Source organism: Protopterus annectens, chromosome 12.part0 (assembly GCF_019279795.1).
Source record: "Protopterus annectens isolate FY-2018-M chromosome 12.part0, PAN1.0, whole genome shotgun sequence".
NCBI lineage: Eukaryota > Metazoa > Chordata > Ceratodontiformes > Protopteridae > Protopterus > Protopterus annectens.
In genome coordinates, this window is record NC_056746.1 from 243952935 (window position 1) to 243972998 (window position 20064).

Here is a 20064-nt window from a genome sequence, read left to right on the forward strand (position 1 = left end):
CAGAAAGGCATACAGTAACATTCTCACCTAAGAAAATTAGAATGCATCTGTTTTCCAGGCCTGCTTGCAAGGAGTCCTGCAGCAGAATTTTGCTAGTTTGTTGTGAATGGAGGCAAATAGAGCTATCTGAGGTGATTCCCACAGATGGATGAAATCCTAGATCATCTCCTAATTTAATTTCCATTCATGAAAGTTTATCCTGGTCTTGCTCAGCTTGTCTGAAACAATATATTGCTCTACTGAAAAAGAAGATACCTATAAATGTGATTGTGCTGAATAGCTACATTCCAGGCTACCAAGGCTAATCTATATAGAGAACAAACAGTGAGGCATCTGTTGGAGCTGGAAGAGAGAATGGGAGACCCGGATTCAGATAAAACTAGTATCTCAACTAAAGCAGTTTTCTTTACACATATCCCAAAACTAGAATTTGCAACATCATGATGATGTTAGGACCATGTCTTTCTCATGTGCAGTGATCAAATGAGGAACATTCATAGATGTCATGAATGCTAGCATCCTGAGAAATTCCCTTGGTGAAGTCATGGAATAAAGTGGATAAAGTTAGGAAAAGATCTAGATATAGATCTACTTTTTCTTGTGAAAAAAAAACTCTCTGAATTGATGTATCTAGGAGACATCCCAGGAATACAATCTTGTGGGAAGGACTCAAACATGACTTTTGAATGTTCTCCTGGAAACCCAGATTGCAAAGTACTTCTCTTAGCCAAGTGAGAGATTCCTGACACTTTGCAAAGATAAGCGAGTTGTCAAAATAAGGAAAAATGTGAACACCCTGCAATCTGCAATGAGTTATCACTGAAGTTAAACACTTTGTGAATATCTTTGGAATAGTATATAACCTATAAATAGTAATTCCAGAGGCCCTGATAGGTCATGTTTCATGCTATGTAGATGCCATCTTGGGATACAGTGCTCTTGGTCTTAGAGAGTCAATTAAAGACCTGTTCCCTAGTGATAGTAGGGGAGTTACATTTGATGATATTTCCTGAGGGAAGGCTGAGGGGGAGAGAGGGGTAAACTTGGAGCTCAATTTGTCAGCTAGGAGATTTGCTACATATTCCGGCTCAGTAAAGGTGGCACCATTTACAATGGGCTCTGCACACAATTGTGTACTGCCTTTGAGGTTGCAGACATAGCTAAAGAATGCTTTGTGGTTGTCCTTGGCCTGGAGGCCAAACTTACCTCAGATTTGGCTTTGGTAGACTTTATTTGTCCTCTTGAGTTGCTTGCTTGTTTAGTTTGAGAATGTTTTTATCCTGCTGGGTGCTGCACCTCCACCAGGGTGGCTTGTTTTTTGAGTTAGTTCTGTACTTCTTCCTGGTGGGTACAGCTGCTTCGATGCAGCTATTAACATGCTTGTATAGGGTTTCTGTGAACAGTTCTGCATACACAGCAGTGTTCTCAGGGTTTAGGGGTGCCTAAAAATTTGCCAGGTTCTCATTTAATATCAGCAGGTTAGCCTTAGAATAATTCCTGAATATTCCAGCTTTAGCTGGGGGTTCAGGTTTTAAGGTTTTATTTTTACTCAAAGGAGACCATTTTGTGGTCTGACCTTACCAGGGAAGGCATTACAGTAGAGGGTGTGTGTATTAGCGAAGACCAGATCCAGAATGGTTGCATCCCTGGTTGGTGCATTGGCTATCTGGTCCAGGGAGTTTATGTTTACACATTCCAGGAATCTCTGTGCATGTACGTTTGGGGTTGTACAGGATTCCTAGTTAATAGTGGGGTAATTAAAGTCACCCATGAATATGGTATTAGGATGGATGGCTAGTGTTTCTAAGAAGTTTAAATACAGCGTATGGGTTTCCTGGGTCACGGAGGGGTACTTACAGCTTTGTAAGGAAGTGGTACTGGATTTTACCTAAGGTGATTTGAACATGGAGCAGCTCAAGTGCATTGTCATGTTTGACCAACCTTGAAGTATATTTATTTTTGATGTAAATAGAGACACCTCCACATTTAGTCCTTGCCTGTGTAGTAGCTGGCCAAAATGTGTGAAAGGCATTATAACTTTGCACTGTTGGTGTACTCTCTGCAGCTTTAAACCAGGTCTCAGATACCGCACAGAGATCAGCTTTCTCTAGGGTAAAGAGCTTCTAGGGAGTGGAGTTTTTTGTTTAGACTTCTAGTAGTAATACCTTTATATATTCTTGGTTTGGATATACACACACACACACACACACACACACACACACACACACACACACACACACACACATTAAAATAAGCTCTCAGCCTGCGTACCTGTCCCCTTGGCTAAGTAAACCAAATCAGAAAATAACAAAAAAGACAAAAATGGCACCTACCTGGCTCCATACACATAGAAGCAGTAGATATGAAATGTCAGAAGTGCAATGATATCAGAAATTACGGACAGCGCAACAGTTAGTCCAAGGCTAGCAAGTAAACCGACATACCACAGAATCATCTCAATGAAGGGAGACATCAAATGGATATAACCTGGCAGTAAAAGGAAAGAACAATTACAACACATTATGTAATACACAAAATGTACTCAAACAGTTTCCATATATGGTTGCAAAGCACTTCAGCTCCTTAAAGTTATACACACACACAGCCATAACTACTTAGCAAAGCACAGGGTGGAATAAAAAAAGACTAGCATTAAACTCCTCCAGGTTTGCTCATATGCTCTTTAGAGCTAGTTAAAAACCTGGCCTATTAGCTGCTATCATCATTCAGACAAACTCAACTGTACTGATTTTGGTGGAACAGTCGTATTTTCAGGCATGATTTACCCTTCACATGATGTACCTATTTTTGAAGGTGCATTTTTATTTTCAAGCTTAATTTAACTCCACAGAATTTTCTGACCCTCCTAACACACAGCTGTTAAGCTGTTTAAAATACAGGAAACCAGAAAACATGTCCCACAGTCCTACTATAAGTGGGAAGAGCTATGTGTTATTAGGAATCCAAATGACATGCTAATTAGGTGTCTGACATTTTTTGACTGGATGCACCTATTTTTCCAGAGCCTTTGTACCTATCTGCAGTGTCTGCAAGTTGTAAGGTAGGCCACCAATACAGATCCTCTTATAAACAATCCATCAAAGGTCTATAAGCACAAACAGTGAAGCTCTGGACACTGCCATCCCTCTCATTAAAAGAGGGATCTGAGATCTGGGTTGACAAGGTATCCAGTTAATTTAAAGCAAATTAAAGAATGCTACGCCATTACTATCTAATTCCTGAAGTCAGGAAAGCATTTGATAAAAATGTGTTATCAACTAGACTAGAATGTAGTTTAGAACTGATACCCAGGGTCGGCCTTAGCTGAAATGGCGCCCTAGGCAAAGTACTGCTCTGGCGCCCCTTAAGTCCCACCCACACCATACTCAAAGAACACCCCTATTTGAGCCACGCCCACATCTGGGTCACTTCCACAAAAGCCACTCCAGTTCTTTTAATGTTTAAATGCATGAATAATCAGTCATACTACAAGGATTTAATTTATTTTGTAAAACTTGTGTGAATTTTGTGTTGTTATTCTATATTAAAGTCTTTATGTAAAATTGGGAATACCAACTTGACTATGATCTCTGTCTAAATGTCTCCAAGTGTTTTTTAATTTAGTTGAGGTAAATATGATTCACTGAAATTAATCTTATTCAAATATATTTCTAGAAATCAAATCTATCAGTTGTCTGGATGCCACTCAGTGTGTGCACAATTGTACTGTTGGCAGGAGGGACACTAGCATAGTTACCTGTAATTCATAGACATTCTAATGAGCTACTAATGAAAATCGCTCCATGCAGCCTCATTGTCTCTCTAAATCACATTATGTAATGTTCTACCATTGGGCACTGATACACTGCTGGTGATTGTGTTTTGAATCCCAGCCATTGTCTTTTCATTTCAGCATATTATATATTTTCAGCAGCTAAGGAAGGATTAAATAATAATAATAAAACTGACACTAATCTGACACAAAAAGAATTCACACTAAAGAAACTCAAAAATGTATCATTAGAAAACAAATAAAACTGCATTGCCCAACACAAAACAGCAAAAAAATGAGCAAGAGTTAATTATAGCATTTTTGACTAAATCAGAAGGTAAAATCATCACAAATACTCCTTCGAAAAGCTGCACTAGCAATGCTTATGTTGCTATCAAATATGCTTTAACAGTCTATTGATCTGCATTAAACAATCAAGTACATCACAAAATCAAAGCAGAATCTGTTCAGTCACACATTACATGACTACTGCTGTTAGGCTTTAATAAAATTAAATTTCTTTGTTTCAGCCATTTCATTTTTGAGTTCACCACCTAAATTTCTCTTGTGCAACATTATTATAAAGAAGACTGTTTCTGAAGAGTTGCTGCCTGTATGGTAGTTAACGCTAAACCTGACTGCAGGAATAGATAGTAAATACAACAACAACAAATAAGTGCAGCCCATCACAGTAAGATTAAAGTTAAACAAAAACACTCTATTGTGCAAACATGTTTAACCTTTTCATTAGTTCAAAGATATCATCAACCTACTTTAACTTCTTGAGAAAGCGCACTTCTAAAAAAAATCATGAACAAAGCCAGAAATAAATCAAGGACACTTGTAATATATTAGCACTGTTAGCTAAAGACAAACGGTGATAGAATATAAATTAATAGCATTGTTTTGTAAGGTCACGTTAATGTACCCTGGCGGGTAGCGTGCTACCTACGTTTTCTGGCTAGGGTGGTATGCTGCTCTTCCCCCAACAGGCAGATGAAGGAGCAGGAAATCTTTAAGACAGAGACCCCCATCACAAAAAAAAATCGTGGATCCCCATGAAACTACCAAATGATAAGGGTATGTGCTAACACTGCACACCTCATTTGCATCCTAAATTGGGGCTCCAGACTATCGGTGGGGGGTAAAAGAAGGAAGCACATCTTTTCTTCATTAGACAACTTGTTCTTCCAGATCAAAATGCCGTTCATTACTGCAGAAATAATTTCTCCTAAAGACAAAGTTGTCAAGAGTTTTGAGGTAAATGCTATATGGGCTCTGGCCGGCTACTGTCCCAAAATCCTGAAAATATAAAAAAGGGGAAGGAGTGCACTACACAAGATATAACATACCAATATACTGACAACTCGAGATGTACGCAACTTGGTATTTAAATCTAGCAATGCCTCTCATGCTGTCTGCCTTAGATAACAAAATGCTATTCTCAGCTATTTGTTACAGCTTTCAAATGTCAAATATAATGATTCTAAAGTAGCTTAACATTTGTAGAGAAGGCTGAAAAGGCATACTTGTATCAGCTCACATCTGATTTCACATTTCACTACTTCCCTTTGAACATCCATCCATTTATTTTCTGATTTCACGCTAAAACAATCAATGCGTATTTCCCCAGAACAATGGCTTGTCCTACAGAGACAATATACAAGTTACAAATTTCCTAAATGTCACAAACCATGAAATTATAACGACAAAAAACACTGCTACCAATTGAAGTTGTGATTAATATATATATATATATATATATATATATATATATATATATAAAATATATATATTAAAGTATAGATAGAATGCATTTCATTAATCTGTTTTATCTCGGTCTTCTTTAAACTTGCAGCTTGTTTGCGTCACTTTTGAAACCACTGATTTTACCAGGGAGAAAAAAATCACATCACTTAGCGGTCTTGAGATCAGCGGTTCTGCAGATTCTAAGGGCATAGGCGTTATTATTAAGCATCCAATAAAATCGTGTTCATGCAGCAAGCCCTTCTATTTTATGACTTTCTGCTGCCGGTCTGGGAGGCTAGTGCCATCTTTGCTAGGTGGAAATGGTGCTGTTGTACAGTGCTCAACCTGTTGGCCGAGGGAATGAGGGACACATTTCTCCCAAAATCAAAAAACTCTACTTTATTCCTACAGACAACGAACACAATAAATAGTTTAAGATATAGTTTGTAGTTTTAAGATGGGAATTACCCTCCCACCGAACAGCCCCTCCTGCAGCAACCCCCTACCCCACAACCATTCCAGTGTTCCATTACTTGGCCGTTTCTCACCAGTTGCCATAAACACTGTTCAAACCTATCAGTGTGCATATTGCAGGTATTGAAATAAAATAGCACAAACGCATGTAACAATTTGCTATAATGAAAACAGACTTACATGAGCAGTAAACTTATCTGCCCTTGAAACTTGCATTCATTAAAACAGCATGAAAACCCACATTGATAGAAAATGCATCGGGCCACTCGAGGATTAAGTTTACCTTTGGACTATTTTTAAAACATAGGCTCCTTGCACACATTTTTTAGGGCCTTACATACATGTATTTGTTCTTTGATTCACCTTCCTGACTATATTCTTTGTATAATACATCACCCACTTGTCAGAATGTATTTTAAATTTGTAGTTTTAAACATGCTTTAAATAAACAATGAAACAGGATATATGAACAAATAACAAAACAACCTATTTCATAAAATTTCAACATAAAAAGTGCACTCAGACTTCTGTCATTACAATCCACCAAAATCACACAATATGCACAATCTTTGCATAAGTAAAATCATCTGAATAATTCCACATTAAAGAAACCTATAACTAATGAAGAGGTTGCTACTGGCAAACAACTTTACATCACAATGTTTCATCTACAAATTCAGTGCCTGCTGCCCTTGAAGAATCAATTGCCTACATTACATTGAAGAAAACAACTGGTAAGCCGGTAATATTGCAACAGGAAATGACTGAGAAACCGACAACACTTCATAGTTACCAGGCATCTCATACAAAGGAGGGCAACCTTAAAATGCACCAAATAATCGACAACTAGGGGCATGACATACCATGCATCCATACATCTCAACTCTTAGCACAAAAAATCAGAACATGCTGCATACAATCAGGGCAATGCATGAGTAAACAATCAAGTTCTTTCTTAGTTCAAAAACTTCCTAAGTAATAAACTCTTTTATGTCAAAATACAGAACTCCAAATCATCACCCACTCCACTGACTACAGGAGTACCACAAGGCTCAGGAGTTTCTCCACTTCTATTTTCTTTATTGACCAACTAACTCCCTGGAGAACCCCCCCCCCATATTTCTATCATCCTACATGCAGCCATTATGGTCATTTAGAAGTCCTACCACCACCACTGTGTAATAAAGGAGCCATCTCCAAGAAGACCTAGTACAATTCTTTCTCTCAGAACACCAGAAACACTAATCAATGTAATTTAGGGCAAGACACAAACTCAACAATGTATATGGGAATGGCATATAACCAATAACCTAATACCATAGAAATGGCACGACACTTTGGATACCTTGCAATTTCTATAGAGCAGCATCTTAGCTTTCTGCACCTTATTGAAGGAACAAAAAACAAAATCAACTTCCATCTGTTCTTGAGATGAGATAAATCACTCCACTTTCTCTTCCCTGAAGGAAGGAATGATATTGGGAAGGGAGTATTTCCTTAACAACCTTTATATTGACTCCCTTGTTGTAGTGACAGATTCAAAGAGAAATCTTTCATGCCAACAGTATTTGCAGATTCATTAGAATGGCTACCAAGCCAGAATGCCACTGTAATGTGCTCACTAAAGCACACTGGCTACCAAACTTTCACAAAATAAAAGTCATATTAAGCACCTTACTCTTCAAACTAATTTCCCTGAATTGTCACACTTCTATTTTAAATCCCTCGTTCCCAATGTAGCAACCATGCATCCACCAAGAACCAAACTGCACTGCACAGACCACAGCTTCTCCATACTAACTTAAATTCCATATACACACACGCTCAGACACACACAGACACAAACACTTTCTCATGCATACAGAAGCAAATAGTTTAAATTACACACACATATACTTACCTTCTTTCTTAACCGAACGGCCAAACGAGCACACACGGACTAAATCCCTCTTAACAAAACTGTTAGCTTACATTTTGTGCTCCTGCAAAATGTATTTACTTCCACATTGGCGTGTGCACACATGATTCTCCTTAAAGGAGAAGATGCTGTAAAAGTGGGAGGGCACTCACCACCCCTTTGCCCTGTGGTTCCGGTGCCCTTGAGCAGGCACCGAGAAGAAAGAATTGACTAACTAAATTAATTAAAATAAAAAAAAAAAAAAAAAAAGTAAAAAATTGTGCCCTTTATATGTCCAGCCTTTATGGCGCCCTAGGTGGTCGCCTAGCTCACCTATGCCTAAGGCCGGCCGTGCTGATACCCCTAAGTTTTAGTCAAAATGCTCATCTCTTACCAACAGCAGTTAATAAAATATCTAAGTTCATATCATACCTCAAGCACCAGACATTGAAAAAATAGGCATAAAAGCTTCTGAAAAGGACATACGTACAGACAAAAATGTGTGTGTAATTAGCATATAATTTATATATGTAATAAAGTGACTCCTCCCACTTCTTATAGTATTATGGGATGCCACTAAGAAATGCAAATAAATGAGTGACAAGATTATGCAAAAATATAAGCTTATGTCCTTATTGCGAGCTGAAAATACTATAGAAAAAAAATTCCTTCTCTTTGTGTTTAGTAAAATTTTCTGAAAGCAGACAGCATTAGTAGTAGTAGTCCACAAAAGAACTATAACTAGTGACTAAGAAAGTAACTGGTATAAAATAAAATTAAATAAAATAAAAAGGTAGTTGTGTCCTGTCGTTGCATCTCACTTTTCTGGATCAGCCATTTACAGTTTTCAAAAAGATTGTTTAGAAAAGATTCATTAATTCTGTTTGTATCAGAGATCCTCCCAAATGAAAATGCCAGCAAAAAATGTTAGCTATAAAAACACTCATTCTCTGCATCATTTGTAAACTTTTATCAGATCTTGGTCACTTTAGTAACTCTTTTCTCTCATCTACACCTGTTCTCTCCATCCACTTCATCTACACCTGTTCTCTCCATCCACTTCATCTACACCTGTTCTCTCCATCCACTTCATCTACACCTGTTCTCTCCATCCACTTCATCTACACCTGTTCTCTCCATCCACTTCATCTACACCTGTTCTATCCATCCACTTCATCTACACCTGTTCTATCCATCCACTTCATCTACACCTGTTCTATCCATCCACTTCATCTACACCCGTTCTATCCATCCACTTCAACATTTAAGCATTTCTCATTTCTTCAGTGTCTTCATAAAATTATCATCACCTTTGTGCTGATTTCCAAATTGGTTCTGACCTAGTAGTTTCCATTGATGGCCCACCAATGATGTACAGAAGTCGAATAATGTCTCTGTACATGTCTAAACTAATACCTACCACGTAAATCTGGACATACCTGCAATAAAGATACAACTGTTTATCTGGAAAAAATATTCTGAAGACACATGCACTTGTCTACTGAGACAAGTACTTTATTTTTAAATTTGTGTGGGGGAGTGGGGCTGATAAAGTACAGTTGTGTACACTTACCATAAATATAGATGTTCGAGTGTATTCACTGGTGCAGTCATCACATTTGGGTTATCTGCTTGCAGCAGCCCTCAGTCGGCCTGATTATCAAAGTCTTGGGTCCTGCGTCTCATCTTCCATGGCGTCAGGTAGTCAGGTGTATAAAGCATGCAGCCATTACATCAGTTTTTCTTGCCCCAGATGGCAGGTGCCCCCCCAATGGGAAGCAATTAAATATATATATGCAAGGTTATACCTCCAACACAAAAGCAAATACACCAAAAAGCTTTTCAGCATAGTAAAGGAGAATAGCCAAAAGAAGTCAGGGGGCTGGAGGGAGGGTAACCAGGACTGCCACACTGAATACACTCGAACATCTACATTTATAGTAAGTGTACACAACTGTACTATGTTCTTCGTGTTTCACTGTTGCAGTCATCACATTTGGGTAGATTCCCAAAGCTAAGGATGGGAGGAGGAATTTTAAAAGCATTAGGACCAGCTATAAGGCCCTGCAGGACTGCAGTGGCAAAACCAGCTCTGGATTTATAGAAACTAGGCAAATGGTAATGCTTGGTGAAAGTAAGTACAGAACTCCGTAGCAGCTTCTAGGATGTCCCTGGTAGGGACACCTCTGAGAAAGGCTGTAGAGGTAGATGCAGCCCTGGTTGAGTGTGGTCTTATCCCCTGTGGGATAGGTTTTCCATGGAGCTTATAGCAGAAATGAATGCAATGGCCTATCCATTTAGAAATGGTTTGCTTTGAAAAGGCCTTCCCCTCTGCCCCTGCAGAAAATGCCACCAGCAGTTGTTCAGATTTCCTTTGAGGTTTAGACCTGTCTAAGTAAAATGTAAGTTGTCTGTGCAGATCTAAAGAGTGCAGTATCCATTCCCCTTTGTTCTGTGGATTAGAAAAGAAGGTTGGCAAATGAATAGACTGATTAAGAGTCACACTGGATACTATCTTGGGCATGAAGGTGAGATTGGTCCTGAGGGACACCCTGTCCGCATGAAAGATGATGCAAGGCTCCTCTGCCATAAGGGCCTGTAATTCAGATACCCTTCTTGCTGAAGTGATTGCTAAAAGGAAGGCTGTTTTCCAAGAAAGGAATTTTAACTCTGCACTTGCAGCTGGCGCAAAAGGAGGTAGAGTGAGTTTTTCCAATACAAAGTTAAGGTTCCAGGCTGGAGTTGGGGCTTTCCTGGGTGGTCTTAAGTTTTTGGCCCCCTGAGGAACTGCTTGAGCAGTGGATGAGAGAAGAGGGGTGGCTCTGTGTTGTAATGAGCTGAAATGGCTGAGGCATGAATTTTGATGGAGGAAAAAGAAAGAAAGGCCCCTGTGAAGCATCTCAGTTAAGAATTGAAGAATCTGACGTAAAGTGGGCACTGCTGTGCCCATCCCTTGAGTTTGGTTCCAGGAACAGAATCTTTTCCATTTTTCAGCATAAGATTTTCTAGTACTAGGCCTCCTTGCCTTAAAAATGACATCCAACACTTGTTTACTGAGGGATGGTAACAGAGAAGTCAAGTAATTAGCCAGGCTGCCAGGTTCAGGGTTTGAAGCAGAGGATGCAGAATCTGGCCCTCCTGCTGGGACAGCAGGGTAGGGGTCTGAGGCAGGTGCCAGTGACACTGCACAAGAGGGGGTACACCAGTGTTGGCGTGGCCAGTCTGGTGCAATCAGTATCGTCCTTGGTTTGTCCTGTTTGATCTTTAGTAGTACTTTGGAGAGGAGAGGCAGAGGAGGAAATGCATAAACGGATAGATTTTTCCAGTTGAAGGACAGGGCATCCACTTTCCAAGCTTGTTTGTGGGGAGTCCTTGTGCAGAATTTGCCCAATTGGTAGTTCTCGGGGGAGGCAAACAGGTCTATATCTGGGCTCCCCCATTTGTTTATCAACAAGTTGAAAGTCTTTGGTTCCAGTTTCCACTCGTGTGGGTCCATGAGATTTCTGCTTAGTTCATCTGCCAGTGCATGTAGCTTTCCTGGCAAGAATTGAGCCTGTAGATGCACCTGGTAGCTGAAGGCTGTGTTCCACAGAGCCATGGCTAGTCTGCAGAGGGGGTATGAATGGGTACAAGAGTGGCAGGCTAGCAAGTACGGCAGGTGCACAGGCCAGACAAACTGTAGCAAACATGAAAAAAGAAAGCCAGCACCTTGGAAGCATGAAGATTTATTATGATAACCAAACCGGTTTCAGCATATAGCTTTCATCAGTGGTACATCTCAAAAAGCACTAATAACTCAATAAATACTTAATCTAATTAGGTATCCATGACATAATTTCCTGTCCAAAACAAAACTTTTCTGATACCAAATAATAGGCACAAAAAAACAATGCAGAATGCAATAAAAATCAATACAGAATTACTGTTTTGTTCTCCTTTATTCTTTTTTATGATATGTTAGTATTCTGTTTTTTGTTTTAAGAACTGTTGTACTCTTGGTGTCCACCACAGAGTACTAAATCATACCCAGTGGTATCCAATCCATGATAGGAAGGGAAAGTGCTACAATTTGTCATTTAATCAAGGTGGGAATAAACCATCCAATTTTACAATCCATTTCCTTTCCTTCATGTTTATTATATTGTGCCACCCTGTTTTGAAAGATCTATTGCCTGATATTTTGTCAATGACTAAAAACAGAATACGAACATATCAAGAAAAAGAATAAAGGAGAACAAAACCATAATTCTATACTGATTTTTATTGTGTTCTGCATTGTTTTTTGTGCCTATTTGGTATCAGAAAAGTTTCGTTTTGGACAGGAAATGAGGTCATGGATACCCAATTAGATTAAGTATTTATTGCAGAGTTATTAGTGCATTCTGAGATGTACCACTGATGATAGCTATATGCCGAAACCGGTTTGGTTCTCATAATAAATCTTCATGCTTCCAAGGTGCTGGCTTTCTTTTTTCATGTATGAATGGGTACCCCCTCTGCTTGTTTATGTACCACATAACAGTGGTGTTGTCCGTCCTTACCATTAAATTGTCTTGGAAGAATGTGGTCCTTGAAGGCTGTCAGATCATTCTGTACAGCTAACATTTCTTTTTGACTGATATGCAGGTGCATTTGACTTGGGTTCCATTTGCCCTGGATGCACTTCCCTGCCAGGTGAGCCCCCCATGCATAGTCTGATGCATCTGCTGTTAGGGTTTGGGTGGCAGGGGGGTAGAGTCAATGATAGTCCCTTGTTTTGGTGGCAGGCCTCTGCCCACCAAAGGAACTCTAACTGTAGACAAGGTATGATAGGAATCATTGCTTCTAGATCCTGAGAATGCTGACACCATTGGCTTTTTAGATATCATTGTATTTTCCTCATATGCAGTCTTACATATGGAATTAGGAGAATGCAGGAGGCCATGAACCCCAAGGCTTGCAGTATTTGCCTTGCAGATAGCAAGGTTTTTGTGGCCATTAGTTTGAAGTAAGCTGTCGAATTTGTTTCTCTGGTGTGAGGAAAGCCATCTGGGAAGTTGTGTTCAAGCTTGTTCCCAGGAATATAATTTGTTGACAGGGTACAAGATGCGATTTATTTTCGTTTATGATGTACCCCAGACAAGTTAGCACCTTTTGTACAAATACCAGATGATTCAAAAGTATGACCTGGCATTCTGCCCGAATTAGACAATCGTCCAGGTATGGGTATATTTGAATATTTCTTTGCCTACAAAATGCAATGACTGCAGCTAGGCACTTTGTGAATACCCTGGACGCAGTAGATAAGCCAAAGGGCAGTGCAGAGAACTGATAGTGCATATAGCCTGCTTTGAAGCGTATGTATCTTCTGCAAGATTCCCTGATTGGGATTGTGCAGGTAGGCTTCCTTTTAATCCAGTGTTGCCAACCAGGCATCCTTGCCTAGCATTGGAAGCAACTGGTGAAGAGTTAGCATCTTGAATTTTGGGATCACCAAAAAGTTGTTTAGGATAGAAAGGTCCAGGATAGGATGCCATGAGTTGTCTTTTCTGGGTACCAGGAAAAGTCTTGAGTAGAAACCTTGTCCCTTTTCCTCTTCTGGTACAAGTTGAATAGCCCTTATGCTTAACAGAGAGAGTACTTGCTTTTGAGCCTCTGCCCACTGATTTGGGGGTAAGATCTGGCCAATTGTCTGGGGTTGGTAACGTGTGAAAGTGAAATCTGTATCCCTGGGAAACTATATTTAAAACCCATTTGACCTGGGTAATTAGTTCCCAGTCTTTTATCTGCACAGCAAGCTTTCCCCCTAAAGGAGCAGTCAGTTGAGAAGGGCTTGGAGGTTTTAAAGTTAAGTCATTGAGACAGTTTACCATAGGGGGGGGGGTCTTACTACTCCCTGATTTGGAAGTGGGAGCCCCCCCACTGCTTAGTTCTTTGAGTACCTTGGGACTGAAGCCTGGGTGTTCTGCTGGTTCTGGGTTTGGACTGAGAAGGCCTGGAAGAAGCAGGAAAGGGTCAATTCTTAGAGGGCCAATGCCTACTAAATCTTGGAGGCTGTACCTGTAGGAAATCTTGAACAGTTTGCATAGATTTAGCTTTTTCCTCCATCTTTTTAAGTACTACTTCTGCTTATTGCCAAACAGGCAGCCCTGATTTAAGGGAGCATCCAGCAATTTAGCTTTAACATGATCTGGCAAAGATTGCTCCTTAAGCCAAGCATGCCTTCTAAGTACAGACCCAGTGACAGCAGCCTTGCAAGATGCCTCTAGTGAATCAAAACCACATTGCAAAGTATGTTTTTCAACTTGTGCAGCAGAATGCATTAAATCCTGTAAATCCTTATTTCAGCACAGTCAGGAATCAACATCATTTTCTATTTAAGCAATCCAATAATATGCTGCTGATACTTTAACATATGAAACAGGCAGTTTAAGGCCCTAATGGCCAAGGTTGCAGAAGTGTATACCTTCTTACCCCATCTATCCAACGCCCTGCAATCTCTATCAGAGGGGGTAGGATTTTTGGCAGTAATAGCATTAATGCCCTTGGGTCCCTGTGAAATGGTCTCAGGATCTGCAATAGGATTTTTAAAAAGGAACTTGTGAGAGTTAGGAACCCTGTAATATCTATCAGGTTTTCTGGGAGCAGGTAGAGTCAGGGGCCAATTTAGATTCCAAAAAGGCATCATCAACAATGTCCAGTACAGGGGGGATAGCTAAAGTCCTGTGTTGAGGCAGGAGTAAGAAATCCCTAAGCCTCTTTTTAGAACCAGAGTAATCCTGGCTTTCCTAGTGAAAATGCTCCCTAAGAGTATGCAAAGTTTCACCAAAAGAGAAATCCTCTGGTGGGGGAGGCAGAGGGAATAGAGTCCTCGGCATCAGAATCCTCATAGGTAGATAAGGGTAAATCCTGGTCATCAGAGGTAACAGAAATTTCAGAATCCTGATCAGAAGTATCATAAGCAAATTCAATCCTAGGTCTCTTAGAGGGGGAAGGTTGGCTTCCCCTGATTAAAGTAATAAGGTCTTCAGCCATTCTTATTTGTTTTTTAGGCATACAGGCCTGACCATGCGGTCTGGGCATCAGTTTTCTAGGCATGATGCGAGTTTTAGACCTTGAAGAAGATGGCGTCAGTTTAATATGCAAGTCAATAGGACTGAATACACCCTCAGAAGCTGGTGCCTGCACAGCGGCACCGGACCCATCCAAGGTAGAGACATCCACAGGTTATACAGTTGAAGCATCTCGCAGCATACCGGACTCCGAATGGGTCTCAGTAGGGGCCTGCGAATCTGAAGTAGTGGGTATCAGGGGCTGCGAAAGTGCTTCACCGAGTACCATCAAACTGGTGATTAGCTTAGGAGAAGCGTTGTCAGCAGCTTTGGACCTAGGCGGCCTGTCTCTGTCTTTATCTTTGCGTTTTTTCAGAATGTCGGTAGTCGGGTGGCTTACCGAAGACATATCTGGATAACTGAAGTGAGTACCAAAATATTTAGAAGCATAAATATACTGACGATGAATAGTTCGTTGTTTAAATAAGGCACAAAACCGACAGCGAGGTACGTCGTGGTCAGGGCCTAGGCAAGGAATACAGTACGAATGAAAATTTTTATGAGGTATTTGCTTTCCACAAGAAAAACAATTATTGACTTTTACTGACATCAGTTTAGAGCAAGAAAAAGTTTCCCTAACAGGGTACTTATCTTTTTGAAGACTTTGGTTCTGAAACTTGAAAACAAAAATGTCAGGAGTTGGACGACCAGCACTTGTGAACTGCTTCTGCTTCGGGCACTGCATGGCAAGAAAGACTGATGTAATGGCGTCGGCTGCATGCTTTATACCCCTGACTACCCGACGTAATGGAAGATGAAACAGCAACCGACACAGGACCCAAGACTTTGATAATCAGGCTGACTGAGGGCTACTGCAAGCAGATAACTCAAATGTGATGACTGCAACAGTGAAACACGAAAAACATCAAAAAGGCTATGTGAGTTCAAAATGGAAAACTCCAGGAAATGTATTACAAGGAAATGCACCTCTCAGAGTCTTGGTGAATTTCTCTCCTTACTAGAAGAAACAATAAATAAGGAAGTCAGAACTAAATAACGGAGTTTTACTAACAATCCATGCACAAAGGTTTCAAACCTAAATGAGACTTTCCAAACTGATTTTTAACCGTGTTTAATCATTATTTGTTTGCTTCACTGAAATGTTTTTTCTTAAAATATTTGTACTACTCAGACATTTTCAGGCCTGTGTACATAATGTAAATAGTTGATTTAATTTCATTGTTGTTAAAAGTTGTCTGCTCAGTATAATCAATGTATTAGACAGTGTTTATTCTTTTATTTTATCCTTAATAAAAATATTGGAAAAAAATGGAAAACTCCATGTACAACATGCTTGGCTCCGTGTGGCACTTACCACCATACATCTCCAAACTAAACCAAGTTCAAATTATTCACTGGGTATCTGTTGCCTATGTAGTGGCACTAAATAAGTGTATTAATGTATTTACTACAAAGTTAAGTTCAGTGAATGAACTATATAAAACAGATACACAAAAACACAATCAGTACTTAAATTAAAGCAGAGCTTATGGCTGGTCATTCTATCTTGGTAGGACAGGATGAACAAATCTGGTCAATGTGGGACATTGCTGAAGCCCTGAAATACAAAATTCTGCAGTGATTTGCACTTTGAAACATCTTGTCCAAGAGACAACAACATATTCATATAGAATATCAGTACCAGAAGTCTGGTAGTCAATTAATGCTATGCTGATAAACAGAATACTGGCAAAAATGGTTTTGACAACCACTATGACTTAATCAGTTTATAATCTCAACATAGAGAAGCCAATTCAATGGCACTGAGGGATAAAACTTTTGACTATGGTGCAGGCAATCAGGGTTTAAAAACTGGCTTGGACATTTGTAGGTGCTCGCATGGGACAATGGGAGTGAGTGGTTATTGCAGTCTCATCCATCCTTTGGGCGGTGGAGACAGCAAAAACAAATAGGTATGCCCATCCCATGTCTTTGCAAAATGAATAGGCCAACTGGAAAAGTCATGGAGAGGCATAAAAAAAATCAGTACATGAAAATCCATTCTTTACAAGTCAAACAAATCATCTGATTGCAACATCTGACTTCCCCCACCCACGATACTTGATTAAAAAAAGAAACTTGCTTTCACTATATATCAAGCACTAAAAGAATTTTGTCTCAAATAAAGCTTTTATAAAAAATGGTTTAGTATATGCTGTAAAGATCACAGGTAAATCACCATATCTTAACAGGCTGAACTTTGACATAAACATACACTGTTTATATGTGCAAGGACTAAATTATACCTCAGTCAGCAACAGCCTGCAAAAATTGTCAACTATTCAGAACTACATCCTACCTAGCTTCTGCTGCTGCCAAATAAAATAGTCCTCCTTCCATATCCGCTTTAAAAAGCAGCTGGACTCACACATCACATTACGTTCTAAGTAGGAAGCATGGGGTTTGGCAGAATCTTGTGCTGACTAGTTAAATAACAGTCAACCAGAAATTAAAAGTAATACTAAAGACAAAAAAAAAATTACCAGGATAAATACTGTTTTTCTCGATTGTCTGGTATCTTTTCAGTAAGGAACCAATGCAATAAAGCAACTGTATTTCAAAACTGACAGCACAGTGTAAAAAGTGTGCATGAAAAAGCTAAAACCATTGTCAAAACTATACACCCCATGAATAATTTTCTGTGGTATTAAGTCTTCCAAAGCTATACCAGCCCACAGTAACTGATGCAATATACCAACTAAAAGACATCCTCCTCGTTGCTGGATTAAAACGGTTTTATTAATAGTCTGATCATACAGAAAACTATTTTAAACATCTCATTCAGTCCTGGAGAAAGCTCCAGTGCTAATAATTATGTCAGTTACATTCTAAAGCTACCAAGGGGATTTCAAAGGTATATTAACTGAAACAAAAAAAATCCTACAGCAGAAGTTTCAAACTGTGCCCGGGAAACCACAAGTACCCCAACAGTAGCCAAGTAAAGCATTCAGTCCTGGCAATATAAAACAAGCAACTGTTTCAGGAAAAATGACCCAAATCATGTTGGGCCAAAAACAAAAGCACTAGGATTCTGAAAACAATAAATAAGTATACATACAGAAGGCCAGTGTACATGTTGGAACATACATGTTATATGGTGGCAGCATAACTGCCTGATTGAAAAATACTCTTCACTTTTTCTCCCCCCCCTCATCTCATGCTTTATAACAAATACCCCACCTTGAGAGTCATTGACTATCAACTACTAACCCCTTCTTACCTGCATTTTGTCCTTCCTAGTCTCTATTTTTCTTTTTCTTACTTATTGGTTTTTATTTTTTTCTGTCAAATGAATGTTGATGCTTAATTACTATGTTTAACTATGTTTAACTGTTGCCTGATTGTATTTGTAACCCCTCTATTGAATTAAGACATGTTTATCTCCAAAATCTACTCTAATGTCTCTGTACAGTATTCACAAAATTTACTTTCTTTACATATTATGCTGTATAATTTAAGCTAGTCATTTTTTCTAAGTTTTTAATGCCTTAATGTATTTGTGCATGGAGCTTTTCTCCCCGGGCCTCTGCTGAAAATGGGTATGTATCCAGCTAGACTAGCCCGGTCAACAAATATAAAATAAATAAATAAATAAATAAAAAATAACATACCAATAAGCAATCATGCAGTCAAATTCAGCACCAGATGCAATAAAACAATCTTGGTGGGGTATCCCTAAGGAAAGGGCATTGTAGTGCTCAAGATATGAAGAGACCAAAGCACGGACAGACACAGAATAGGTACTCAGAAGGAATCATGTGCTTAACAACAAGACTTGACCAAGGCATGGCTTACCTTTGGACCAGGTCGCTCTTCGTGGAGGATCACTCCCAGACAGAGCTGTGAATGCAAACCTCAAGCTGCCATTATCGTATGATATGCAGTGACAAATGTCAAGCTGCCATCATCGTATGATACGCAGTGACACAGGACAGACACAGAATAGGTACTCAGAAGGAATCATGTGCTTAACAACAAGACTTGACCAAGGCATGGCTTACCTTTGGACCAGGTCGCTCTTCGTGGAGGATCACTCCCAGACAGAGCTGTGAATGCAAACATCAAGCTGCCATTATCGTATGATATGCAGTGACAAATGTCAAGCTGCCATCATCGTATGATACGCAGTGACACAAATGGCAAAATGCAGTGCCATTTGCAGTACCAGGAACTGTCAAGCCATCAATCTACAATGATACCTTTCTACAGGTTATAACTTAACCATTAATGAACTGTGCATCTAAATCTGCAAGAGATTTTATAACCACTTTATGCTCCACAGCAAATGAGAGAGAAATCTAAGTATCATACAGTCAAAAATGACAATGTACACTTCTCTTTCTAATGAATTCTCTCAAAGGCAGCATACACATAGTGAACTCAAGACAGGAATAGTACAGTTGTGCAAGTCCTACTTACATGTGACAGTAAATGTTCAAATCCTCACTGCCTCAGTAGCATTTTGGGGTTATCTATAAAGATAATTAGAAGTTATGTACTCACCATAACGTTCCATCTGAGTAGGTGTATTCATTTGTCTGCAACCTGTGGGTTATGGATCCGATATCGGATCCGAACCGGCATGGTTTTCCAGCTATGGATCCAAGCTCTCAGCTCCTCCCCTCACCCATAATGCCCTGCTCTACCCTCATGACCTCAGATCGAGTTTGCCAAAGCAACAATACCCTAAAAAGGGTAACAAAGAATATGCAGGAAACTGAAAGGCCAGGGGGATAGGAGGGCGGGATGGTTGCAGACAAATGAATACACCTACTCAGATGGAACGTTATGGTGAGTACATAACTTCTAAATCTGAAGTAGGATATTCATTTGTCTGCAACCTGTGGGACAGAGTCCCCAGCTACCTGAATCTTGGGCGGCCATCATGGAAGGATATTCCGAGCACCGGAGCCAAAGGATGCTCTACCCTAGATGCAAGATCCAACTTATAGTGGGAAATAAACGTATGAGATGAAGCCCACGTGGCTGCTGCACAAATATCATCTAGAGGAATCCTAGCCTTGAAGGCTGCCGAGGTAGATACTGACCGGGTTGAATGGGCATGAACACCCTCCGGTGCG

General features: G+C 39.7%; 1 protein-coding gene across 1 annotated transcript in view; it reads right to left on the minus strand.

The window, feature by feature from the left end:
- PIGQ (phosphatidylinositol glycan anchor biosynthesis class Q) overlaps positions 1-20064 on the minus strand; it is a 631353-nt gene that overhangs the window by 328844 nt on the left and 282445 nt on the right. Inside the window, exon 6 of the mRNA XM_044089305.1 lies at positions 2334-2487. Coding sequence (XP_043945240.1) covers positions 2334-2487 — 154 coding nt within the window. The remainder of the gene's footprint in view (positions 1-2333; positions 2488-20064) is intronic.